The following is a 25,922-nucleotide window of genomic DNA, read 5'->3' as shown; positions in this document are numbered from 1 at the left end:
AATCTATTGGGGCCAAAGTAGTGTGAACGGGAATTGGTATTTACACTGAGTGCACAAAACATTAGGAACACCTGCTCTTTTCATGACATAGACTGACCAGATGAATCCAGGTGAAATCTATGATCCCTTATTGATGTCATCTGATAAATCCACTGCAATCAGTGTAGATGAGCCCGGAGACAATTGAGACGGATTGTGTATGTGTGCCATTCAGAGAATGAATGGGCAAAATAAAAGTTGTGCCTTTGAAGGGGGTATTTTAGTAGGTGCCAGGTACACCGGTTTGAGTGTGTCAAGAACTGGAAGGCATCTGGGGTTTTCACACTCAAGTTTCCTATGTGTATCAAGAATGGTCCACCACCCAAAGGAAATCCAGCCAATTTGACACAACTGTGGGAAGCATTGGAGTCAGCATGGGCCAGCATCCCTGTTGAACGCTTTCAACATCTTGTAGAGTCCATGCCCAGACAAATTGACAGCAAAAAAGGGGAGCGACAACTCAATATTAGGAAGGTGTTTCTAATGTTTTGTACACTCTTTCTCTATATAGGGTTAGATGGCGATGCAATTGTGTGAAAGTCAGCAATATGCGACATAGCGTCTAGCCTGCCGGAAAGCCACACGAAGAAGAATTGGTACTCGTGCATCCGCGGTTCTTCTACCGCGCGTTCACGACTCTAGCTCACTTATTGCATGATGGCCGAGGGAGGCGGACCCGAGTCGGGTAGTGCGGCAGACCCCGATCCGGAGCCGGTAGCCGCTCAAATACCGACACCTTCAACCGAAAGTCAAAAGCAGAGTATTGGAACACTTCTCAAAACAACTCTACGAAAGGGCGACGAGTGGTAATGTGTTTTGAATGTAACGTTAGCTAGCTAACCAATAATAGCTACTATGCTAGCGAGCTATCTACTTTCAGTTCACGGGAACTGAAAGTAGCTAGCAATAGCTTAGGCCCGTCATTAGACGGGTTAACCGGTTCCCATTGAACAGGAAATGGTTTGATTTGTTGGGCCAGGGCAGGAATGAACATGTTAACGTTAGCTACGTCTCCTCATCCGATAATATTTACTTTCTCGACCATTGCAACGTAGTAGTAGTAGTTAATAGCTAAGGTTAGTTCACTAGCAAACCAAGGCATTGCTCACATTAGCTTACTAGCCGACTAACTAGCTACGACATGACGAGGTGTAGTCAAAGGCCCCTCTTCAATGCAATAAAGTGGAGTGACTGCGAATTAATGCTAGCTAGTTAGCTTGCTATCTTACTAGCTAGCTAATGCTTTGTCATTGGAACTGGATAACAACCAGCGACTGGCCCTGTCAGGTTACCAGACAAAATATTTGCAACGTTTTAACTTTGGAAACCAAACTCTTTACTGTATCTATTTTGCTAACGTCAGTTAGCAAAATCAGTACTGACTAACTAGGGAGGGGAAACAACCAATGGGCTCAACAAGAGCTAGGCTAACCACAATGGCATTACAGTACCAATTGTCTTGAGTTGAGAAAGTAGTCTGCCGGGTCATATAATGTTATGTTTACATCTAGCTAGATGACTTCACACAATGTTTTTTTTTTCTTCTCTCAAGTGAACAATTATTTTAGTTGGGATTGATGACAAGTTTGAAATGTTCCTGGGGCCAGACAACTTAAATTGTTTTGGCCTCCCAGCCTGTCTGAACAGGGTAAAGTTAATGTCAGATGGGAAGGAATTGGCCTATGGCTATCTGACTGACTAGTCTGACTAGTTTGCTGACTCTAGACCTAATTTTGAACCCATCTGAGATGGGTATTATTAAGGCTTTAGTTGCAGTACCTTGTATCTCATTTCGTGTAGCCTAGCTAATTTAGTCACTTGATCTTTTTTTCTATTCTAAAAAGGGAGATACTTACAAATAAAGTTTCCCACTGCCTGGGCTTTGGACCATGTGAAATCCTGCTAACAAGTTTTATGCAGTGGAAGATATTCTTACTTGAGATTGACATCCTTGTTGACTTTTACTGTATATGAGTGTGACCTAGAGCACAAGACGGTTTTGTTTTGGAGTTATTTTGAAAAATATACACTTGACATGCAACAATTTCAAAGATTTCACTGAGTTCATAATAAGGAAATAAGTAAATTGAAATAAATTCATTAGGCCCTAATCTGTATTTCACATGATTGGGATTACAGATCTGTTGGTCACAGATCCCTTAAAAAAGGTATGGGTGTGGATCAGAAAACCAGTCAGTATCTGGTGTGACCACCACTTGCCTCAGAGTGGGACACATCTCTATCACATAGAGTTGATCAGGTTGTTGATTATGGCCTGTGGAATGTTGTCCCACTCTACTGTGGCTGCTCAAAGTTTCTGGATATTGGCGGTAACTGGAACCTACTGTGTTACACGTTGATCCAGAGCATCCCAAATGTGCTCAATGGGTGACATGTCTGGTGAGTATGGAGGAACTGGGATTTTCAGCTTCCAGGAATTGTGCAGATCCTTGCAACATGGGGCTATGCATTATCATGCTGAAACATGAGGTGATGACGGTGGATGAATGGCACAACAATGGGCCTCAGGATCTCCTCACGCTATCGCTGTGCATTCAAATTGCCATTGATCAAATGCAATTGTTTGTTGTCTGTAGCTTATGCCAGCCCATACCATAACCCCACTGCCACCATGGGGCACTCGGTTCACAACAATGACATCAGCAAACCGCTCTACCACACGACGCCCTACACGATGTCTGCCATCTGCCCTGTACAGTTGAAACCAGGAGTCATCTGTGAACAGCACATTTCTCCAGTGTTCCAGTGGCCATCGAAGGTGAGCATTTGCCCACTGAAGTCTGTTAGGACGCAGAACTGTGGTCTGGTAAGACCCTAGTGAGGACGGCGAGCATGCAGATGAGCTTCCCTGAGGCAGTTTCTGACAGTTTGTGCAGAAATTCTATAGATGTGCAAACCCACAGTTTCATCAGCTGTCCGGGTGGCTGGTCTCAGATGATCCTGCAGGTGAAGAAGCCCCATGTGAAGGTCCTGTGAGGCCGGTTGGACGCACTGCCAAATTCTCTAAAATGGCGTTGGAGGCGGCTAATGGTAGAGAAATGATCATTCAATTCTGTCAACAGCTCTGGTGGATATTCCTGTAGTCTGCATGCCAATTGCATGCTCCTTCAAAGCTTGGGACATCTGTGGCATTGTGTTTTGACAACTGCACATTTTAGTGGCCTTTTATTGTCCTCGGTACAAGTCGCACCTGTGTAATGATCATGCTGCTTAAACAGCTTCTTGATATGCCACACCTGTCCGGTGGCAAAGGATTAATGCTCACTAACAGGGATGTGAACAAATAGAAATTTGTGAACAATATTTGGTGTGTATGGAACATTTCTGGGATCATTTATTTCAGCTCATGAAACATGACACCAACAATGTTATACATGCATGTTGCATTTTATATTTTTAAGTGTATAGTGCCAGTCAAAAGTTTGGACCCCTTCTCATTCCAGGGTTTTTCTTGTATTTGTACTTTTTTTCTACATTTGTTCAAGATATCAAAACTATGAAATCACACACATGGAATCATGTAGTAATCAAAAAAGTGTTAATCAAATCAAAATATATTTGAGATTATTCAAAGTAGCCACCCTTTGCCTTGACAGCTTTGCACACGCTTGGCATTCTCTCAACCAGCTTCATAAGGTAGTCACCTGGAATGCATTTCAATTAACAGGTGTGCCTTGTTTAAAAGTTAATTTGTGGAATATCTTTCTGTTATTGTGTTTTAGCCAATCAGTTGTGTTGTGACAAGGTAGGGATGGTATACAGAAGATATCCCTATTTGGTAAAAGGCCAAGTCTATCTTATGGCAAGAATAGCTCAAATAAGCTAAGAGAAGCGACAGTCCATTACTTTAAGACCATGAAGGTCAGTCGGTGCCGAAAATTTCAAGAACTGAAAGTTTCTTCAAGTGCAGTCGTTCAAAAACCATCAAGCGCTATGATGAAACAGGCTCTCATGAGGACCACCACAGGTAAGGAAGACCCAGAGTTACCTCTGCTGCAGAGGATAAGTTCATCAGAGTTAACTGCACCTCAGATTGCAGCCCAAATAAATGCTTCACAGAGTTCAAGTAACAGACACATCAATGTGAATCACTGCTTCATGGTCGAATTGCTGCAAAGAAACCACTACTGAAGGACACCAATAAGAAGAGACTTGCTTGGGCCAAGAAACACAAGCAATAGACATTAGACCGGTGGAAATCTGTCCTTTTGTCCAAATGTGTGATTTCTTTTTGGTTCCAACCGCTGTGTATTGGTTTGGGATGAGTTGGACTGCAGAGTGAAGGAAAAGCAGCCAACAAGTGCTCAGCATATGTGGGAACTCCTTCAAGACAGTTGGAAAAGCATTCCAGGCAAAGCTGGTTGAGAGAATGTCAAGTGTGCAAAGCTGTCATCAAGGCAAAGGGTGGATACTTTGAAGAATCTAAAATAAATGTTGATTTGTTTAACACTTTTTTTTTTGGTTACTACATGATTCCATATGTGTTTCATAGTTTCGATGTCTACACTATTATTCCTCAGCATACAAAATAGTAAAAATAAAGGAAACCCTTGAATGTAAAAATAAAGGGAACCCTTGGTTCCTCTCTAGGTTTCTTCCTAGGTTCTGGCCTTTCTAGGGAGTTGTTCCTTGCCACTGCTTCTACACCTGCGTTGCTTGCTGTTTTGGGTTTTAGGCTGAGTTTCTATACAGCACTTTATGACATTGGCTGATGTAAAAAAGGGCTTTAGAAATAAATTTGATTGAATGAGTAGGTTTGTCCAAACTTTTGACTGGTACTGTGTGTTGACAGATGGAGAAATACTCCAAATAAGTGAATACTAGACATGTGAATACTAACATTGTTAGACATGATGTAGGAACTAGTGGAACAAGTTGACTGCGTGCAAGTTCCTTTTGTAGCTCAGTTGGTCGAGCATGGTGCTGGTAACGCCAGAGTAGTTGGTTTGATTCCCGTGACCACCCATACATAAAATCTGTGCACACATGACTAAGTCGCTTTGGATAAAAGTGTCTGCTAAATGGCATTTATATATTATTACTTTTACCCTTGTGTGGTATTTATTTTAACCTGCAAGTTGTCATCCTCATTCCTCGGAATACAGTATCTTACCAAGGCACTGCTTTTTGCAGGTTTCTGATTGATAGCAGGTGGTTTAAGCAGTGGAAGAAGTATGTGGGATTTGACAGCTGGGATATGTACAATGTTGGAGAGCACAGTCTCTATCCCGGCCCTGTTGACAACTCAGGCCTGTTCTCAGGTAATGCACATATTCACTGACACATTCTTCACAGCCTTACACCATGTGAAATGTTGTATCTTAATCTGTGAGTATGCCAATGTGTTTTCTTCTGTCTCTGCTGTGAGCATGATTCTACACAACTAGTTATAAACAAGCACTCAAAATACTTGTTCACTCTAAATACTTGATGTCATAACTTACCTTTACTCTATTTCTTCTCAGACCATGAGACCCAGATCTTGAAGGAGCACCTTATAGATGAGCTGGACTATGTCCTTGTGCCCACTGAGGCGTGGAACAAGCTTGTCTGCTGGTATGGTTGCCTTGAGGGCCAGCGGCCCATCGTCAGAAAGGTGACGCTATGAATTTATTTTTAAAAAATTCACCCTTTTCCTTTAGTCTCTCTCTAACCTTGCTCTTTCTCTCCGTAGGTGGTTGAACACGGCATGTTTGTCAAGCACTGTAAAGTGGAGGTCTATCTGTTGGAGCTCAACTTGTGTGAGAATGACAACATGGACAATGTGATCACACGTCATTTCAGCAAAGCTGACACTATAGGTAAAGGGGGTTTACTGTACTGTGGACCAGAGAGCAAACTGACGCGTGAACTAACTAGATATGTATCATATTCAGCCACTTCTGATGTATCATATTCAGCCACTTTTGTGTGTGCCCTGTCCAGACACCATAGAGAAGGAGATGCGGTCGCTATTTGAGATCCCAACGGGGAAGGAGACTCGACTGTGGAACAAATACATGAGCAACACATACGAGCAGCTGAACAAGCCAGACAGCACCGTGCAGGATGCTGGTCTCTTCCAAGGCCAGGTAGAGTACTCTCTCTATCCCAACACCCCACTTCAGCTCACTCACTGCTAGGCCACACACAGCTAGAGCTAGACCCTTTGACCACTGGCTCTGTCTTCATTAGGCACACAGCACAGGGGTTTCACTATAATGTTTTTTTAAGGGAAGCTGCAATGGTGTCATGTTTGTGTACTTAGTCACTTATATCATCAGTTGTTCCTCCCAGTAGTTGAAATTGTAGCTACGTTTGATTACCATTAGTTCCATCAGGGATCACAACATTCCTAATGTCAGAGGTTGTTTTGCTCATGTTTTGTTACCCAGCAGTTATTAACTGCTAATTGATTATGTTATGATAGTTGTTTATGAGGTCACCTGGGTTCTAGCCTCATACTACCATCCGGGTCTCGCAAGCTTGCATACATTTATGTAAGTTTACGAGATCAGGAAGATTGTATGAGACTAGCTGGGTTCAGCTGAGGTTAGTTTTTGTGGCACGTCTCTCACTGGCTTGTTTCCCACACAGGTGCTCGTGATCGAACGCAAGAATGAGGACGGCACGTGGCCCAGACAAGCCTCCCATCCAAAGTAAGTTAATCGGTCTATGGTTACCCTTGCTCTGTTCTAGGACTTTGTGGCAATTAGTACATTAGGATTAGAATGGCTTATCTTCCATCATGTCTGGTTGCGCAAAATGTCTGAAACTTGTCCAGTAAGTTGTCTATGTTCCTGTTATTCAGATCTAGTACGGCCACATCCAGGAATTTCACTACCTCCCCAAAGCTCTCCTCCAACTCGTCAGCAACCATCTCTTCAACAATAACTAATGGGGACAGCAGCAACTCTGGCAGTACACTGAACAACAGCACCTCCTCTGGCAATAGGCAAGCACACTGTGATTTTGTCACTATGACACAATATGCAAAGTACTTGTATATCACTAGTTAGTCAGACCAGCTCAATGGAGTACCATTTATGTTTAGGAAGATTTATACAATCTGTTGATGTTTGATCTGTTATACACTGGACTCAACCTTACTGTTTCTACAGATTGGGAGGTTACAATTCATACAGTTCATCCTACAACTACAGAGAGTCACCATCCCAACCTGGCCTTTGTGGTCTCAGTAACCTAGGCAACACCTGCTTCATGAACTCTGCCCTCCAGGTACCACTCACTCACTTACTCACACTTTGAACTGATATTTCCCTCTTACTCACCTCACTGTTTTGTTGCAGTGCCTGAGCAACGCATCCCCTCTCACGGAATACTTCCTAGATGACCAGTATGAGGCGGAAATCAACCGGGAGAATCCATTAGGAATGAGGGGGGAGATTGCAGAGTCCTACGCAGACCTGGTCAAGCAGATGTGGCTCAGCCGCAGCAGCTACGTGGCCCCCCGCACCTTTAAAGTAAGCCGCGCCACAGACACGGAAGACTGAATTTCTATAGGCTACTGCGATTGTCATTGTCTTGTAGTGCACCTTCCTCACCCTCTTTTTGACCAGTAGATTTCTCCAATTAAACTCTATGGAGTTTCTCAGTCAGTTACTGACTTACAAACTCATGCAGATAGAGCAATGAGCATTGAACTCTGTCATAATTACTTTAATACATGCGTGATTGATAAGCTGCACATTCTTCTAACCGCCACCCTGTGTTCCCCCGATATACCAGACCCAAGTGGGCCGCTTCGCCCCCCAGTTTTCAGGGTACCAGCAGCAGGACTCCCAGGAGCTGCTGGCCTTCCTGATGGACGGGCTTCACGAAGACCTGAACCGTGTTAAAAAGAAGCCTTACCTGGCCCTGCAGGATGCAGGGGGCCGGAAAGACGAGGTACACACACACACACACATACACACATACACACACACTGCAAAATATCACCTCTGTACAAATCAGTTTTCTTCTTCTGTATAACAGATTGTAGCTAAGGAAGCCTGGACTAACCATCGCCTGCGCAATGACTCCATCATCGTGGACATATTCCATGGCTTGTTCAAATCCACTCTGGTGTGTCCAGAGTGTGCCAAGGTCTCTGTGACCTTTGACCCATTCTGCTACCTCACACTGCCTCTGCCCATGAAGAAGGACCGCACCATGGAAGTGTTCTTGGTCCGCATCGATCCCCAGTCCAGACCCACGCAGGTAACACACACTGGATGGGCACTGCTTTTACCCCTCCATGGAGATAGACACTGTTGTCATAATAACAATACTGTGTTGTCTGCAATGTAAATCAAACATTTGCAGACCAGACCAGTCTCAACGGGGACCTAGAAACTGAGTGGTCTTTGTACATGCTGCTGTGCTGTTTTCGATTTCAGAGATGGCCATGGTTCACCTACTGAGATCTTAACATCCATGTAGACAGAAGTAAAAATATCTCTTCTCTCCCTGTGCGTCTCTCCTTGTCTTCCCCAGTACCGAGTGGTTGTCCCCAAGCTTGGCTCAGTGACAGACCTGTGCAGCGCCTTGTCCCGGCTCTCTGGAATCCCTGCTGAGAATGTGAGAGCTGAATAAGGGCCATTTTACTTTTGGACTCTATTTTTACAGCATGCTCATGGTGACATTTTGTCGATTAACTTGATAAGATTTAAATAAATGTGTAGTTTAATTTAATACTTTGTAAAGGTTTTTTGTGAGACTGTCTTCAGTTGAGGGTAACGTTTTGCCCAACTGACGGGTCTGATAAAGTGACTCCAGTTGAGAGAACCATAAATCAGGGTTCCCCAATAGGTGGCCCACAAGTGATTTATTTGGAAATTTATAGGAAAACAACATTGATTAATAAAAAGATCCCCAGAATGAGCTCAAAGGGATTTTAATTTAGAAAATCTATTCTCAATTATTCCCACTCATGAATAGAGGCATATGTGATCGCATGGAATGTTTGAAATGATTACGTTTTTCTCATACTATAACTGTTTGGGATTCTTGCGGTCAATTTGCAGTGTACAAATAATTTATAACTAAGTTCTGGCCCCCCGACCATCTGCTCAAGGAAAAATCATCCCACGGCTGAATGTAATTGGGGACCCCTGCCAAAAATGCTTCCTCCTGTCGTCCTAGATGGTGGTGGCGGATGTTTACAATCACCGGTTCCACAAGATCTACAGACGAGACGATGGCCTCAACCAAATCATGGAGAAGGATGACATCTTTGTGTAAGCCTTGTCCCTTCTCTTGCACTGGAAGATAACATATTGAACAGTGGTTGGGTATGAGCAGACATCAGTCACTTTATTGTTAGGCCAGGAGTTTACAGAATAACCACACATTAAACACTACAAATACAAGATGTTGAAATGTATGTAAATACCGGAGGTGTTTTTGTAAAAAAAGAAAAGAAAAAAAATTCTTTTTTTATTTACAAAAAATATATAATTTCTTTTATTATGTTATTATTATTTATTTATTTATTAACAAAAACGCCTCCGGTATGCTACTGTATCATTCTCCATGTTTGTGGTCCAGGTATGAGGTGACGGAGGAGGATGCGGAGAGTATGAACCTGCCTGTGTACTTCAGGGAGCGCCACTCCAAGCATACAGGAGGCTCCACAGGCACCATGCTGTTTGGCCAGCCCCTGCTCATCACTGTACCCCGGCAGAACCTGGCCGCTGACATGCTCTACGAGAAGGTGCTGGAGAGGATTGGGTGGGTACAGTATCTGTGGGCCTGCTTTTGTTTCTACTTGTGTTCATATGTACAGTATGCCCCACACAGACTTGAGATATTTAACATGTAGTTATGTGCAAAATGTGAGCTTTGCACATGTGGCAAAACGTTAAAGGCCCAGTGCAGTCGATTCTGTTATGTATCATATTGTACAACAGCTGATGAAACTAACACTGTGAAAGTGACAATTTTATCAGTGTTATTCCTGATAGTTGCTGATTGTATTTTCAATCTACATAGGACCTTCTAATCAGTAGGTTTGCATGGGCGGGAGTTGTGGCTTTCCATGGTGACGTCACCATGTGGTAAATTGGTTAATATATCAATAACAGAGTTTAAACCTCTCTGCCAATAACGGCTAGTTTTCAGGTTCCACCTCCCCTCTGACTACTTCCAAAATTCTTGCTTGAGAAATACTTTTTTGCCCATTTTAATGGACATCTATTCTAGTAATGTACTTAATTGTTACCCAAAAATTATTTTATATTGATATAAAAATGGATGCATTGGGCCTTTAAAATGTACAATATTGACCAACTGTTTCCCAACCCAGGCGCTACGTGACGCGCTCTCAGAGCTCCACCGGTGAGGGGAGGGCCTCAGCCTCTGCCTCCTCCGCCAGCTGCAGCCAGGCAGCAGAGTGCTCAGCAACATCCTCCAATCGCAACGCTGCAGCGAGTGGGAGTGGCAGCCCCCTGTCAGACGGGGCATCCTGCAGCTCCAGCAACAGCAGCAACCACTCAGGAACCTCCAACGGGAACGGGGTGTGTGAAGGTAAGCAACAACACGGACTGTCTAAAGGCAGCACAGTAACTTACATCTCGTACACCTATTGGTTTCTTTATAATGTTATTTATTGTTTATTATCTTTATTATGAATGTGTACCAAGCACATTTTAGTTTTGCATTCATGTACATGTGCCCTATTTCATTCCCACGGTCTGACATGGCTTGTGTGATTTCCAACTTCCAGGTGAGGAGGAGGCCATGGATCAACAGGTGAGTCCGGAGCCAGAGAACGGCCAGTCAGAGGAGGAGGACACCTCAGACCTGGAGAATGGCCCTAAAACCAAGCCGTGCTCCAGCACCCCGCCCAAACTGTTCTCCTTCAGCATGGTCAACTCTTACGGAACGGCCAACATCAGTCCACTGCCTTGTGACGGAAACATCCTCAAACTAAACAGTTAGTATTCAGTCTCCCATTTAACGTTTGAGTGCTTCAACCAGTTAAAAAAACGTCTTGGAAAGAAAAGTTGAAACTTCTTTTTAAGAAGTCCCAGGTGATTTAAAATGTTTCTTGAATTAGAGAACTGGCATTAGATGTGAGTTGCAAGCTGACCAAAGCACCTTATCTCCTCCGTAGCACATTCCACAGTGGCGATCGACTGGGACTCGGACTCAAAGAAACTGTGTTATGACGATCAGGAAGCAGAGGTCAGTACACTTTCAGTTGACTTGATCAGGTGGACCCAAAGCCCTTTTTGAGAGTTCGAGTTTGCAAAATGTATTAGTGTCACTCCACAACGATACCATAATTGACAATACAAAAAACATTGTGGATCACTCCTACAGCGTTTTCAGACACTAAAAACAATGATAGTCAAACATGGTACAGTATTTCCTTTGGCGTCATCGATAATACATTACATAATCTATTAAGGGTTGCATTAGCTTTCAGAAATCTGCCTTTTCAATACGCAGACATCAATAAATCTGCGTTTGATATTGAAAGTAGTGTTATTTTTTTTGCTTCAATAGAGATAAGGGGTGTGCCACTATAGTTTAGTACAACATCAGATGTCAACAGACAAAGGAGTGCAAAGCTATTTTGCTAGCAGCCACAAGTAAATGAGCTCACAATGAAAAAGCAAGATATTTTTGGCAAAAAACAATGCATGGCTATCATTTCTGTTTATCATAGACAATGTAGCCAGCGACATTTCCTAATGTTTCGATTGAAGTTCATCTTGCATTTGAACTTTCTACCGGACAAAAACTACACCAGAGAGAAGTAGCCTACACATCAGTCAGAGCGCTGTCTGGTGATCCAATGAAGAGGGCAAATATACTACATGACCAGAAGTATGTGGACATCTGCTCATGGCAGGTAGCGTTCTCCTGGCATCCTTCAAACCCAGATTCTTCTGTTAGACTGACAGATGGTGAAGCATAATTCCTCACTTCAGAGAACGCGTTTCCTCTGCTCCAGAGTCAAATGGCGGCGAGCTTTTCACCACTCTAGCTGATGCTTGGCATTGTGCATTTTAGGATTGTATGCGGCTGCTCGGCCATGGTAACCCATTTAATGAAGCTCCTGACGAACAGTTCTTGTGCTGACGATGCTTCCCAGAGGCAGTTTTGAACTCGGTAGAGTGTTGCAACCAAGGACAGACGATTCCTACGCACTTCAGCATTTTGCAGTCCCGTTCTATGAGCTTGTGTGGCCTATCACTTCGCGGCTGAGCCGTTGTTGCTCTTAGACGTTTCCACTTCCCTAATAACCGAATTTAGTTGACCGGGATAGCTCGAGCAAATTTTACAAACTTGTTGGAATGCTAGCATCCTATGACGGTGCCACGTTGAAAGTCACTGAGCTCTACAGTAAGGCCATTCTAATGCCAATGTTTGTCTATGGAGATTGCATGGCGGTGTGCTCGTTTTTATACACCTGTCACCAACGGGTGTGGCTGAAATAGTCGAATCCACAAATTTGAAGGGGTGTCCACATACTTGTGTGTACAATGCATTTGGAAAGTATTCAGACCACTTGACTTTTCCAATATTTTCTTACATTAAAGCCTTAATCTAAAACATGTTCCCCCCCCCCCTTCAATCTACACACAATACCCCATAATGACAAAGTAAAAACAGTTTTTACATTTTTGCAAATTTATAAAAAAAATATTAAAAGAACTGATCACATTTACTCAAGTATTCAGAACCTTTACTCAGTACTTTGTTGAAGCACCTTTGGCAGTGATTACAGCCTCAAGTCTTCTTGGGTATGGTATGACGCTACAAGCTTGGCACATCTGTATTTGGGGAGTTTCTCCCATTCTTCTCTGCAGATCCTCTCAAGCTCTGTTGGATGGGGAGCGTCGCTGCACAGCTATTTTCGGGCGTGGCCGATTAATTAGGGCCGACTTCCGAAGTTTTCATAACAATCGGTAATCGGCATTTTTGGATGCCGATTATGGCCGATTACATTCCACAAGGAAACTGTGTGGCAGGCTGACCACCTGTTACGCGAGTGCAGCAAGGAGCCAAGGTAAGTTGCTAGCTAGCACTTAGCTTAACTTTATAAAAAAAACGAATCTTCACATAATCACTAGTTAACTACACATGGTTGATATTACTAGTTTATCTAGCTTGTCCTGCGTTGCATATCAATGCGGTGCCTGTTAATTTGTCATCGAATCACAGCTTACTTCGCCAAACGGGTGATGTTTCAACAAAAGCGTATTTGCGAAAAAAGCACAATCGTTGCACAAATGTACCTAACCATAAACATCAATGCCTTTCTTAAAATCAATACACAGAAGTATATTTTTTTTAAACCTGCGCATATTTAGTTAATTTTGCCTGCTAACATGAATTTCTTTTAACTAGGGAAATTGTGTCACTTCTCTTGCATTCATTGCACGCAGAGTCAGGGTATATGCAACAGTTTGGGCCGCCTGGCTCATTGCAAACTGAACTAATTTGCTAGAATTTTACATAATTATGACAACATTGAAGGTTGTGCAATGTAACAGCAATATTTAGACTTAGGGTTGCCACTCGTTCGATAAATTACGGAACGGTTCCGTATTTCACTGAAAGAATAAACGTTTTGTTTTTGAAATTATAGTTTCTGGATTTGACCATATTAATGACCAAAGGCTCGTATTTCTGTGTTTATTATAATTAAGTCTATGATTTGATAGAGCAGTCTGACTGAGCGGTTGTAGGCAGCAGCAGGCTCGTAAGCATTCATTCAGACTTTACTGTGTTTGCCAGCAGCTCGTAGCAATGCTTGAATCACAGCGCTGTTTATGACTTCAAGCCTATCAATTCCTGAGATTAGGCTGGCAATACTAAAGTGCCTATTAGAACATCCAATAGTCAAAGGTATATTAAATACAAATGGTATAGAGAGATAGCCAACGTGTCATAATTCCTGTAATAACTACAACCTAAAACTTCTTAACTGGGAATATTGAATCACCAGCTTTCATATGTTCTGAGCAAGGAACTTAAACGTTAGCTTTTTTACATGGCACATATTGCACATTTACTTAATTCTCCAACACTGCTTTTGCATTATTTAAACCAAATTGAACATGTTTCATTATTTATGAGACAAAATAAATAAAATCTATCTATTTTAAGTTAAAGTGTTCATTCAGTATTGTTATTGGCATTACAAATATAACAATCGTCTGATTTAATCGGTATCAGCTTTTTTTGGTCCTCCAATAATTGGTATCGGCGTTGAAAAATCATAAGTCGACCTATACTTTCCAGAGATGTTCAAATCCGCTCTGGCTGGGCCACTCGAGGACATTCAGAGACTTGTCCAAAAGCCACTCCTGCGTTGTCTTGGCTGTGTGCGTAAGGTTGTTGTCCTGTTGGAAGGTGAACTTCCTCCCCAGTCTGAGGTTCTGAGTGTTCTGGAACAGGTTTTCATCAAGGATCTCTGTACTTTGCTCCGTTCATCTTTCCCTTGATCCTCCCAGTCCGTGCTGCTGAAAAACAGCATGATCCTGCCACCACCGTGCTTCACCGTAGGGATGATGCCAGGTTTCCTTCAGATGTGACGCTTGGCATTCAGACCAAAGAGTTCAATCTTGGTTTCATCAGACCAGAGAATCTTGTTTCTCATGGTCAGAGTTCTCTTTGAGCCTTTTGGCCAGCTCCAAGCCGGCTGTCATGTGCCTTTTACTGAGGAGTGGCATCCGTCTGGCCACTACATAACGGCCTGATTTGGTGGAGTGCAACAGAGATTGTTGTCCTTCTGGAAGGTTCTCCCATCTCCACAGAGGAACTCTGGAGCTTTGTCAGAGTGACCATCGGTTTCTTGGTTACCTCCCTGACCAAGGCCCTTCTCCCCCGATTGCTCAGTTTGGCTGGGCGGCCAGCTCTAGGAAGAGTTGGTGGTTCCAAACTTCTTCCATTTAAGAATGATGGAGGCCAGTATGTTCTTGGGGACCTTCAATGCTGCAGACATTTTTTTGGTACCCTTCCCCAGATCTGTGCCTCGACACTCCTGTCTCAGAGCTCTACGGACAATTCCTTCGACCTCATGGCTTGGTTTTTGCTCTGACATGCACTGTCAACTGTGGGACCTTATATAGACAGGTGTGTGTCTTACCAAATGTCTTTCCAAATCATGTCCAATCAATTGAATTTACCACAGGTGGACGCCAATCAAGTTGTAGAAACATCTCAAGATTGATTAATGGATACAGGATGCACCTGAGCGCAATTTCGAGTCTCATAGCACTTAACTTATTTACCTATTTCTGTTTTTATTTTAATACATTTGCAAAATTGTACAACTGTTTTCACTTTCATTATGGGGTATTGTCTGTAGATAATTGTTTTATTTCATTAATTTTTGAATAAGGCTGTAACGTAACATTGTGGAAAATGTTATGGGGTGTGAATACTTTCCGGATGCAGTGTGTCTAGTGTATATTTCATCCGAGTGAAGTGCTAAATTCCTCCATTTACATTAATGATTTGAAGTGAACCTGAAGCCAAGCTGAGTTTACAAAGCGCAGCAAGATGTTTTCTTTGTTTTAACTTTCCTTTTCTGTATGGAAAATGCTGAATCCTGCGTTATCACGACCCCTGATTATTGGTGTCAGTTATTATACACAGAACAAAATATATATGTAAAGTGTTGGTCCCATTTTGTGATGAGCTGAAGTAAAAGATCCCAGAAATGTTCCATATGCACAAACATATTTCTCTAAAATGTTGTGCACAGATTTGTTTACATCCCGGTTAGTGAACATTTCTCCTTTGCCAAGATAATCCATCCACCGGACAGGTGTGGCATATCAAGAAGCTGATTAAACAGCATGATCATTACACTGGTGCACCTTGTGCTGGGGACAATAAAAGGCCATCCTAAAATGTGCTGTTTTGTCCTACAACACAATGAAACGGATGTCTCAAGTTGAGGGCGCGTGCACTTGGCATGCTGACTGCAGGAATGTTCACCAGAGCTGTTGCCAGAGAATGGAATGTTAATTTCTATACCATAAGCCGACTCCAACGTCAATTTAGGGAATTTGGCAGTAAGTCCAACCGGCCTCAACCGCAGACCATGTGTACCGACACAAGCCTTGGACCTCCACATCCGGCTTCTTCACCTGCGGGTTTGTCTGGGACCATCCACCCGGACAGCTGATTTAACTGGGTTTGCACAACCGAAGAACTTCTGTCAAACTGTTTCAGGGAAGCTCATCAACGTGCTTGTCGTCCTGACCTGACGGCAATTTGCAGTCGTAATCGACTTCAGTGGGAAAATGCTCACCTTCGATTGCCACTGGCATGCTTCAGAAGTGTGCTCTTCGTGGTAGTGGGCTATGGTATGGATAGGCATAAGCTACAGACAATGAACACAATTGCATTTTATCGATGGCAATTTGAATGCACAGCGATACCGTGACGTGATCCTGAGACCCATTGTCATGCCATCATCCGCCGCCATCACCTCATGTTTCAGCATGATAATTCACGGCCTCATGTCGCAAGGATCTTTACACAATTCCTGTAAACTGAATGTCCCAAGTCTTTCATGGGCTGCATACTCACCAGACATATCACCCATTGAGCATGTTTGGGATGCTCTGGATCGACGTGTATGAAAGCCTTCTCTACCGTCTTGCCCTTTGTGCTGTTGTATGTTCCCAATAATGTTTGTACCATGTGTTGCTGCCTTGCTAGGTTGTCTTAGGTCTCTCTTTATGGAGTGTTCTCTCTCTTGACACGATGTGTGCTTTGTCCTATATTTTTATTTTTAATCCCAGCCCCCGTACCCACACGAGACCTTTTTGGTAGGCCGTCATTGTAAATAAGAATTTGTTATTAACTGACTTGCGTGGTTAAGTAAAAAGCATGTTCCAGTTCCTACCAATATCCAGCAATTAATCCAAGCAATTGAAAAGGAGTGGGAGAACATTACACAGGCCACTATCAACAGCCTGATCAACTAATCAAATAAATGCAAAGGAGATGTTGCACTGCATGAGGCAAATGTTGGTAACACCAGATACTGACTGGTTTTGTGATCCACATTATTATTCTTATATATTTTTGTTTTTTTTAAGCTATCGGACCAACAGATGCATGTTTGTATTCCCAGTCATGTGAATTCCAAAGATTAGGGCCTAATGAAAGCATTTCAATTGACTGATTTCCTTATGTGAACTGTAACCAGTAAAATCTTTTAAATTGTTACATTTTATGTTTTTGTTTAGTGTACATTCATCTATGCATAAACAAAACTGTACAGTAGATAAAATAACATTTAGGCACCGATAAAGAAACTTCTCCATTGGAGGGTAAGGTGGCAGGCTTTGGCATTTACATTGTTACCTGATACATTTTTTTCCCACCATTTAATTATTTCATGGGATGTGTACCTGGCTATGTCTATACGGTGTGTATGCCTGATGCCTGTATCCTCTTTGTACTGTAGGCATATGAGAAGCATGAGAGCATGCTCCAGGCCCCGAAGAAGAAGGCCACGGTGGCTCTGAGGGAATGCATTGAGCTCTTCACTACCATGGAGACACTAGGAGAGCACGACCCATGGTGAGACCCACCATCACTACAGCACTGTCTTACAGGCTCAACAAGATGCACTAGCCCTTAGCACTCTACTCCCTACGCTGTTGAAACCACTACGTTCTGTGGTGAATTTTAATGCTGTTTTTTTGTTCTACTGAAATCAATGATTCTTCACTTGTTCACACAGGTATTGCCCCACCTGTAAGAAGCACCAACAGGCCACAAAGAAGTTTGACTTGTGGTCTTTGCCTCGCATCCTGGTGGTCCACCTGAAGCGTTTTTCCTACAATCGCTGCTGGAGGGACAAGCTGGACACGGTGGTGGACTTCCCTGTCAGGTACAGACCGCACTATGCCAAGAGGTGGAAGAGTTCTAAATGACGTGTCCGTTTTGTATTTATTTTATCAACAATGATTCACATTGAGATGGACATTGTCTGTACTCTTTATTCTTTGTATTTTGAGAGGTCAAACGATGAAAGCATCCTTTTGTTTTTGTTGTCAACGTTTATGGACCCAAGGAGTTGACACAGCTTTACTCTAGAGGGTGCTGGTTTGCTAGATTTATAGAAACCCTGGTTTGCTGTGTATTGGCCAATGAGAGGCATAGAAGAAGCAGTCCTCTTTAGGAATAAATGGAATTCTACAGTATTTCAATGAAATGTTTGTGACAAAATTACATAGATTTAAGATTTTCATTTATTTTGTTTAGCTCACATCGTATAAGTCAAACATAAGCATTAAGGTGTCTAATAGTCAGTGGCAAAACAAATGTAGACATTAATAAATGCATTTCTATAGCTTCCAAAATATTTTCTTTTACAATTGAAGAGTGCCAAGATGGAGGCGCGTTGCCATCCAAACAGCACCCCCTGTAATTAATCTAGTGTGTGTATTACAGGGTTAGGAAAGTTACTTTTTAAATGTTAGTTACTAGTTACTTGTCCAGAATTGTTATCAGTAATGTAATTTTTGGGATTACCCAAACTCAGTAACAATCTGATTACATTCAGTTACTTTTAGATTACTTTCCCTTTAAGAGGCATTAGAAGAAAGCAAAAATGTATGTTACCAATTGAACGATATCTATTTATTTATCCTGTAATGTTAAAGTTTACATAGCTGGCCATATGAATGTTACATTTTACATAATGGATTGGTTATGTAGGCTTCTATTAACCCATCGCTTTCTACTACATCATTTAAATCAGAATATTATGTTTACATTTAATATATATCTATATAATGTTTACATTTAATATATATTTACATGTAAATATATATATATATATATATATATATATATATATATATTTACATTTAAATATATATATATTTACATTTAAATATATATATATTTACATTTAAATATATATATATTTACATTTAAATATATATATATTTACATTTGTGTGTGTGTGTGTATGTATGCATGTCCATAAATGGATGTAGCAACTACAGATTGCCCCTTTAAGTCTATCAAAAGTGTGTGTTTGAGTATGTGTCCATTAGGCCTATGGATTTATTATTTAATCTGCGGTAATTAGATTGAGCAATAATAGCCCCACTTTTATTCCATAGGCTGGGATCCGCACTATGCAGCTGTTGCAAGGGCGCATTTTTCATTGGCTGTTAACTGGTTTCAAAAACCAGTGATTGATAGGCAACTTAATCTTGAAATCCCTTACTTCTCCCCAACCCTGTGTGTACACACACACACACACAAGTACAATACACAAGGCCTTTGTCCATTTGAGGAAGTCATGGTCACATTTGAGTAGTCTTAACTGTCAGAGAAACTGACGTCAAGCTCCAACAGACACAAATAGCATCTGTGGTATAGATACTTTGGGTAACAACTACACAAGGGGAATTTCACAATCACAAAAAGCTCTTTAAACTAAACCAGAGTCATTTGAATGTATTTTCCATTTGCAGAATACTCAGATTATTCTCCAGGTTGGGACAAGAAGCATTTTGAAATAATGTTGTATAAAAGCTACCTGTGTGGGGGTTGTCTGGCTGAATGCCCGTGAGCCTCCCTGTGCTGTGTACTCTGATCTCTACTGAGTCACATTATCCAGCAGGAACCAGGAAGCAGAATTAAATGTAACTGACCTAGACAAGCCCTGCAGCTTCCAGGAATCTGACTCATGCTTACTGAGGATGGTTGAGACCGACAGAGCCATCTATTGTACCTCACCTCTCGCACCAGTGTATCAGCTGAAGTGCTAGCTGACCACCATCCTCCACACTGGGTTGATGACATGTCCAGTATAAATTGTTATTTTATTTAACTAGGCAAGTCAGTTAAGAACAAATTCTTATTTACAATGACGGCCTACCAAGAGGCAAAAGACCTACTGCCGGGACGGGAGCTGGGATTAATTATTTGTATTTTTTTATAATAATAATATATAAATGTAGGACAAAACACACAACACTACATAGAGACCTAAGATGGCAACACAATAACAAAATGGTAGCAACACAACATGGCAAGAAGGTCGAGACAACAATACATCATGCAAAGCAGCCACAACTGTCAGTAAGAGTGTCCATGATTGAGTCTTTGAATGTTGAGATTGAGAACTGTCCAGTTTGAGTGTTTGTTGTAGCTTGTTCCAGTCGCTAGCTGCAGCGAACTGAAAAGAGGAGCGACTCAGGGATGTGTGTGCTTTGGGGACCTTTAACAGAATGACTGGCAGAACGGGTGTTGTATGTGGAGGATGAGGGCTGCAGTAGATATCTCAGATAGGAGGGAGTGAGGCCTAAGAGGGTTTTATAAATAAGCATCAACCAGTGGATCTTGCGATGGGTATACAGAGATGACCAGTTTACAGAGGAGTATAGAGTGCAGTGATGTGTCCTATAAGGAGCATTGGTGGCAAATCTGATGACCGACTGGTGAGGAAAATGTAGCTTCTCGAGAGCACCCTTACCTGCCGATCTATAAATGACGTCTCTGTAATCTAGCATGGGTAGGAGGGTCATCTGAATCAGGGTTAGTTTGGCAGCTGGGGTGAAAGAGGAGCGATTACGATAGAGGAAACCAAGTCTAGATTTAACTTCAGCCTGCAGCTTTGATATGTGCTGAGAGAAAGACAGTGTAGTGTCTAGCCATACTCCCAAGTACTTGTATAAGTTGACTACCTCAAAATCTAAACCCTAGTAATAGTAGTACACACACCTGTGGGGAGAGGGGCATTCTTCTTACCAAACCACATGACCTTTTGTTTTGGAGGTGTTCAGAACAAGGTTAAGGGTAGAGAAAGCTTGTTGGACACTAAGAAAGCTTTGTTGTAGAGCGTTTAACACAACAACCAGGGAGGGGCCAGCTGAGTATGAGACTGTATCATCTGCATATAAATGGATGAGAGAATCAAGGGCAATGGTGACATCATTGAGGATATTTTAAGGTTGCAGTGACACATCCATAACCTGAGCGCAAACCAGATTGCATACCAGAAAGAATACTATAGCCATCAAGAAAGCCAGTCAGTTGATGAATCACACTTGATAAAATAAACATGGTTTTCTGTACAGCCCTGTGCTTGTGTGTTTTAGCTTTCAGTCCAAGTCATTGTGTTTGTGACGTGTAGTAGTAGGTTTTGCTAATGATGTCTTCTCTCCACACAGGGACCTGAACATGTCTGAGTTTGTGTGTGACCCAAAGGCCGGACCCTATGTTTATGACCTCATTGCTGTCTCCAACCACTATGGAGGAATGGGAGGAGGCCACTGTGAGTAATGGTTGCTTCTGCCAGTAACACCCAGCTCTATCCTTAATGCAGACTCTCAGACCTAGATTGTGTCTGTGGGTCCTTTATAAAAGTATTTGTCTTAAAGGAATTTCTGATATATAAAGACCTTGATAAGTCTTAGTCTTGCTCATGGTGGCATAATGGCAAGGTCCAGCCCTGCTATCTGCTTGTAAAACTATTTGTTTTACTACCTGGTAACCTGAAGCAGGTCAAATTTCAGTTGGTAAAACAGTCAGTGTTGTTACATGGCATGAAGTGTGAACGTTTATCAATTTCTATTTCCTCAAACCTTCTCATGTATTTTGGCCAAGGTCTTGTTTGGTGGTGACTAACCAGGCCTGCTAGTGTTAACCAGTTCATCAGCTATTTATCTCAGCTCAACTTTAGACCTCCCTGACCATGATGTAGTTTTCTAATGTTCCTCCAATATCTTGTACCTTCAGACACAGCCTATGGCAAGAACAAAGCTGATGGGAAGTGGCATTACTTTGATGACAGTAGTGTATCGGCTGCCTCGGAGGATCAGATTGTGGTGAGTGAGCCACTTCAAACCTTCCGTTCATGTGTAACTGTATACAGTGCATTCAGAAAGTATTCAGACCCCTAGATTTTTTCTACATGGTTACGTTAGTCTTATTCTGAAATGGATTCAATAAATACTAATCCTCATCAATCTACACACAATACCGCATAGTAACAAAGTGAAAACAGGTTAAGAAATGTTTGAAAATGTTTTTAAAATAAAACAGAAATATAGGGGGATACCTAGTCAGTTGTACAACTGAAATGTGTCTCCCGCATTTAACCCAACCCCTTTAAATCAGAGAGGTGCGGGGGGGCTGCCTTTATTGACATCCACGTCATTGGCGCCCGGGGAACTGCCTTGCTCAGGGGCAGAATGACAGATGTTAGCCTTGCCAGCGCAATACCTTATTTACATAAGTATTTGGACCCTTTGCTATGAGACTTGAAATTGAGCTCGGGTGCATCCTGTTTCCATTGATCATCCTTGATGTTTGTAGTTGGAGTCCACCTTGATGTTTGATTGGAGTCCACCTGTGGTAAATTCAATTGATTGGACATGATTTGGAAAGGCACACACCTGTCTATATTAGGTCCCACAGTTCACAGTGCATGTCAGAACAAAAACCAAGCCATGAGGTTGAAGGAATTGTCTGTAGAGCTCTGAGACAGGATTGTGTGGAGGCACAGATCTGGGGAAGATACTCTGTTCTGATGATACCAAGATTGAACTCTTTGGCCTGAAAGCCAAGCGTTACGTCTGGAGGAAACCTGGCACCATCCCTACGGTGAAGCGTGGTGGCAGCATCATGCAGTGGGGATGTTTTTCAGCGGCAGGGACTGGGAGACTAGTCAGGATCGAGGGAAAGATGAACGGAGCAAAGTACAGAAAGATCCTTGATGGAAACCTGCTCCAGAGCGCTCAGGGCCTCAGACCGGGGCGAAGGTTCACCTTCCACCAGGGCAACAACCCTAAGCACACAGCAAAAACAACGCAGGAGTGGCTTTGGGACAAGTCTGTCCTTGAGTGGCCCAGCCAGAGCCCGTACTTGAACCCGATCGAACATCTCTGGAGAGACCTGAAAATAGCTGTGCAGCGACACTCCCCATCCAACCTGACAGAGCTTGAGGATCTGCAGGGAAGAATGGGAGAAAGTCCCCAAATACAGGTGTGCTAAGCTTGTAGCGTCATACCCAAGAAGACTGGGCTGTAATAAAGGGTCTGAATGCTTATGTATGTGTATATACATGCATACGTATATACATACGTGTATGTGTGTTTTTCCCCATCAATCTAAACTATATTTATATATATATATATATATATATATATAAAAATCTAAACCAAACTGGTTTTGCTTTTTCATTATGGGATATTGTTTAGATTGATGGGGAAAAACAATTTCATCAGTTTTAGAATAAGGCTGTAACAACATGTGAAAAAAGTCAAAGGGTCTGAATAGCCCTTGTCGTTTTTTGAAACGTTGGTTAGAAACATTTCTGATGTGGGACTCGTTATTACCCTTAGAGCTATTTGTTCCATGTGTCCAATGTCAGCAGTGATGATGGCTCTCCATTGTCTTCATGTCCTTTGGTGTTGAGTGTCAGTGTTGCTGTGATGTAACTCTATCCCCTCCACAGACAAAAGCAGCCTACGTGCTATTTTACCAACGCAGAGATGCGGGTGACGTCCCCGCCAAGCCTCCGGCCTCTTCCCCTCTAGGTGGCGCCACGGCCGACGCCGCCGACGATCACATGGATACCAACTGAGCAGCGCTGATGCTCAAGGACATGACACGCACTGAAGCAAAAAAACAAACACACTTTGTTGATGCACACACCAAGCTACTTCAGTGACATAAGACTTCTGAGTCAATATTATTAACCCCCCCCCCCAACCCAGCATCCCTTTTGTTTTTTTGTTTTGCTCATACATCGTCACCAAGAGCCAAAAGCCTTGTTAGATGCTTGACCCGAGAGACTTCCTCCCTGGAGCCGGTGGCCTGCTGATGTGTGAAATCAAGTTGACTAGTTTAAATAAATAAAGAGGAATATAAAAAGGCTTAGAATTCTCACTGGACGAACAGAATGTTAGAAGTGCACTAAAATGCATAAGTATTATTAACGCAAACTTTTCTGTTACCCACTAGAAAAGTCAAAAAATAAAAAAGCCAAATCCACATCTTGTTTCTACCAAAGCGTTCCAAGTTGTACATTCTAAAGAAATGTACCAACTGCATTGACAGACGGGGGGGAAAGGGGAAACATGCCCTTGAGTTGTCTCTGATTTGTGTATGTGATGATAACTCTCCAGGGCAGGGGTGAATTTATGCAAATGTGTATTTAACATTGAGATGTACACAGAATTCAACACATGACACTGCTGGATCCTGTGACCTTCTGCCTCCTGTGAAGAATGGATCCAGTCAGAAAGGCACACTGGAGGTGTTCCCTCTGCTACAGAAACACACACAGGCCCCTTCATTCTAGTTTGCCTCTAGGTTGACCTGCAGGTCATGTCCACAGTATATGGTGTTCCCTTATGGTCCTGTTTACTGTGCCTTGATGTATGCTGTGGCAGAGGCTTCATTTTCAGAGACCTGACTTCAGTCAGACCTCAGCGCCTGCTCTTTATGAAGCCAGGCATGCTAATGCTGTCTCTCTCATACCCCCCCTGCACTCTGAGAGAAGTCTCATCCTGCTAAAGATGTGCTGCCCCCCTCGTTACGCAACAGCGGCCTTTTTATCCTGCAACCTGTTTTCAAAAGGAAGCACTTCAAGTTTTCCTTTAGTTGCATCTGGAATAATAAATCTATGAATGACATGTGGCAAGGCCCTGACCACTCATACATTTCCAGATAATGTGGCTGTACTTCCAAGCATATTTGATTGCTGGCTGAATGGACCCTCTGACTGCCAGCTATGGCTTGTCCTTAGGCTCCCTGTCCTGTGGTATTACAGTCCTGCATTGAAATCTGACATGTATGAAAGTGGTGCTAAATTTGAAACTTGAAATTATTGCTGTTCATGATAAGTCTCCAATCCATTGTCAAATAGAATTTGGACCGCAATAACTTAAAGGCATCCTCAGTTTGTTAAGGACTGCAGGCATCTGCAGCCCACAATGGACTCTCAGACAACCAATCAGCTGTTAAATAAAATATATAATTATGACATGACATCATGCTCGTCAATGGATGGAAAAGGGACTCCTATAAATCGATCAGCTTGTATGCTGTTGGACTGTTGCTACGTAGCTCTATATTCTTCACTGATACAAATGTGTCCCATTAAATACTAGTAGTCTTCAGTAACAGCTGCTCGGCTTGTGGGGTGCTGGTGACGGCAACACAATACATGTCAGGAACCAGTGCCTCTGATACCTTCTCCAGATTCAGCACCCTTCCGTAGAATTTCACTGCGTTGCTAAGTGTCTTGTAAAGGTTGATACAAGATACCAGTAACTACTTCATGGATGGATTTCCCGTAAGATCAATTCTAACTCTGGCATTTGTCCTGGGCTTTTTCCATGTGGCACAAAAGCATGTAAATGTCTTTGGGACTGCAAATGTCCTATTTGCTGGTTGGTCCCTCTGTGATTATGCCCTCCTGAGATGATTACATGATTAATATAACCATATTTATGTCAATGAATAGAAAAGCTTTACACCATATCTGTAATATTCTATAGCAAGTGAAAAAGGCATCCAGCTGTCCAAAACAGATTGGATTAGTTGCTTTTCTTCACAATCCTCATGAGCAACTTAGCAATTTGAGCTTCAATTTGCTGTCAATATCTTGAATAGATGTAAATAATCACACTATTTCAAAAATAGGGACATAACTGTTGTAATATTTATATTGCCAATATCTGCAATATTTGTTTTTAACTGAGAATTATTTGGATTGGAAATACAATAAAGACTGGCAGCCTAAAAGGATATCTTGTTTGGACTAGTTGCTTTCCAGAACAGTTTAAGAATAGAAAAAAAATGAGGTATTGCAGACATTGCCTAAATGACTAGTTTATGTAAGTGCCCACAATATCCTTACGCCACAT

At 42.3% G+C, this 25,922-nt stretch overlaps 1 protein-coding gene across 1 annotated transcript; it reads left to right on the top strand.

The window, feature by feature from the left end:
- Positions 1 to 630: 630 nt before the first annotated feature.
- LOC100380707 (ubiquitin specific peptidase 4) lies at positions 631 to 25,803 on the top strand. Its single transcript, XM_014132845.3, has 22 exons — positions 631 to 845; positions 5,194 to 5,321; positions 5,526 to 5,656; positions 5,735 to 5,861; positions 5,986 to 6,131; positions 6,637 to 6,698; positions 6,851 to 6,994; positions 7,161 to 7,278; positions 7,350 to 7,523; positions 7,789 to 7,947; positions 8,035 to 8,259; positions 8,536 to 8,619; positions 9,184 to 9,278; positions 9,589 to 9,771; positions 10,346 to 10,566; positions 10,766 to 10,975; positions 11,156 to 11,226; positions 17,486 to 17,601; positions 17,765 to 17,914; positions 21,216 to 21,319; positions 21,784 to 21,872; positions 23,504 to 25,803. The coding sequence occupies exons 1-22, from the start codon at positions 694 to 696 to the stop codon at positions 23,630 to 23,632; spliced, it is 3,018 nt and encodes a 1,005-aa protein (XP_013988320.2). The 5' UTR covers positions 631 to 693; the 3' UTR covers positions 23,633 to 25,803.
- Positions 25,804 to 25,922: the final 119 nt, after the last annotated feature.

Source organism: Salmo salar, chromosome 12 (assembly GCF_965601325.2).
Source record: "Salmo salar chromosome 12, fSalSal1, whole genome shotgun sequence".
NCBI classification, from domain to species: domain Eukaryota; kingdom Metazoa; phylum Chordata; class Actinopteri; order Salmoniformes; family Salmonidae; genus Salmo; species Salmo salar.
This window is presented reverse-complemented; position numbering and strand designations above follow the sequence as displayed.

Excerpts from the sequence above, each read along its gene's own strand:
- LOC100380707 (XM_014132845.3), top strand. The coding sequence starts at position 694 with ATGATGGCCGAGGGAGGCGGACCCGAGTCGGGTAGTGCGGCAGACCCC. Across the intron at positions 5,862-5,985 it reads CAGCAAAGCTGACACTATAG|ACACCATAGAGAAGGAGATG; the intron begins GTAAAGGGGGTT and ends TGCCCTGTCCAG. Across the intron at positions 9,772-10,345 it reads AAGGTGCTGGAGAGGATTGG|GCGCTACGTGACGCGCTCTC; the intron begins GTGGGTACAGTA and ends TTCCCAACCCAG.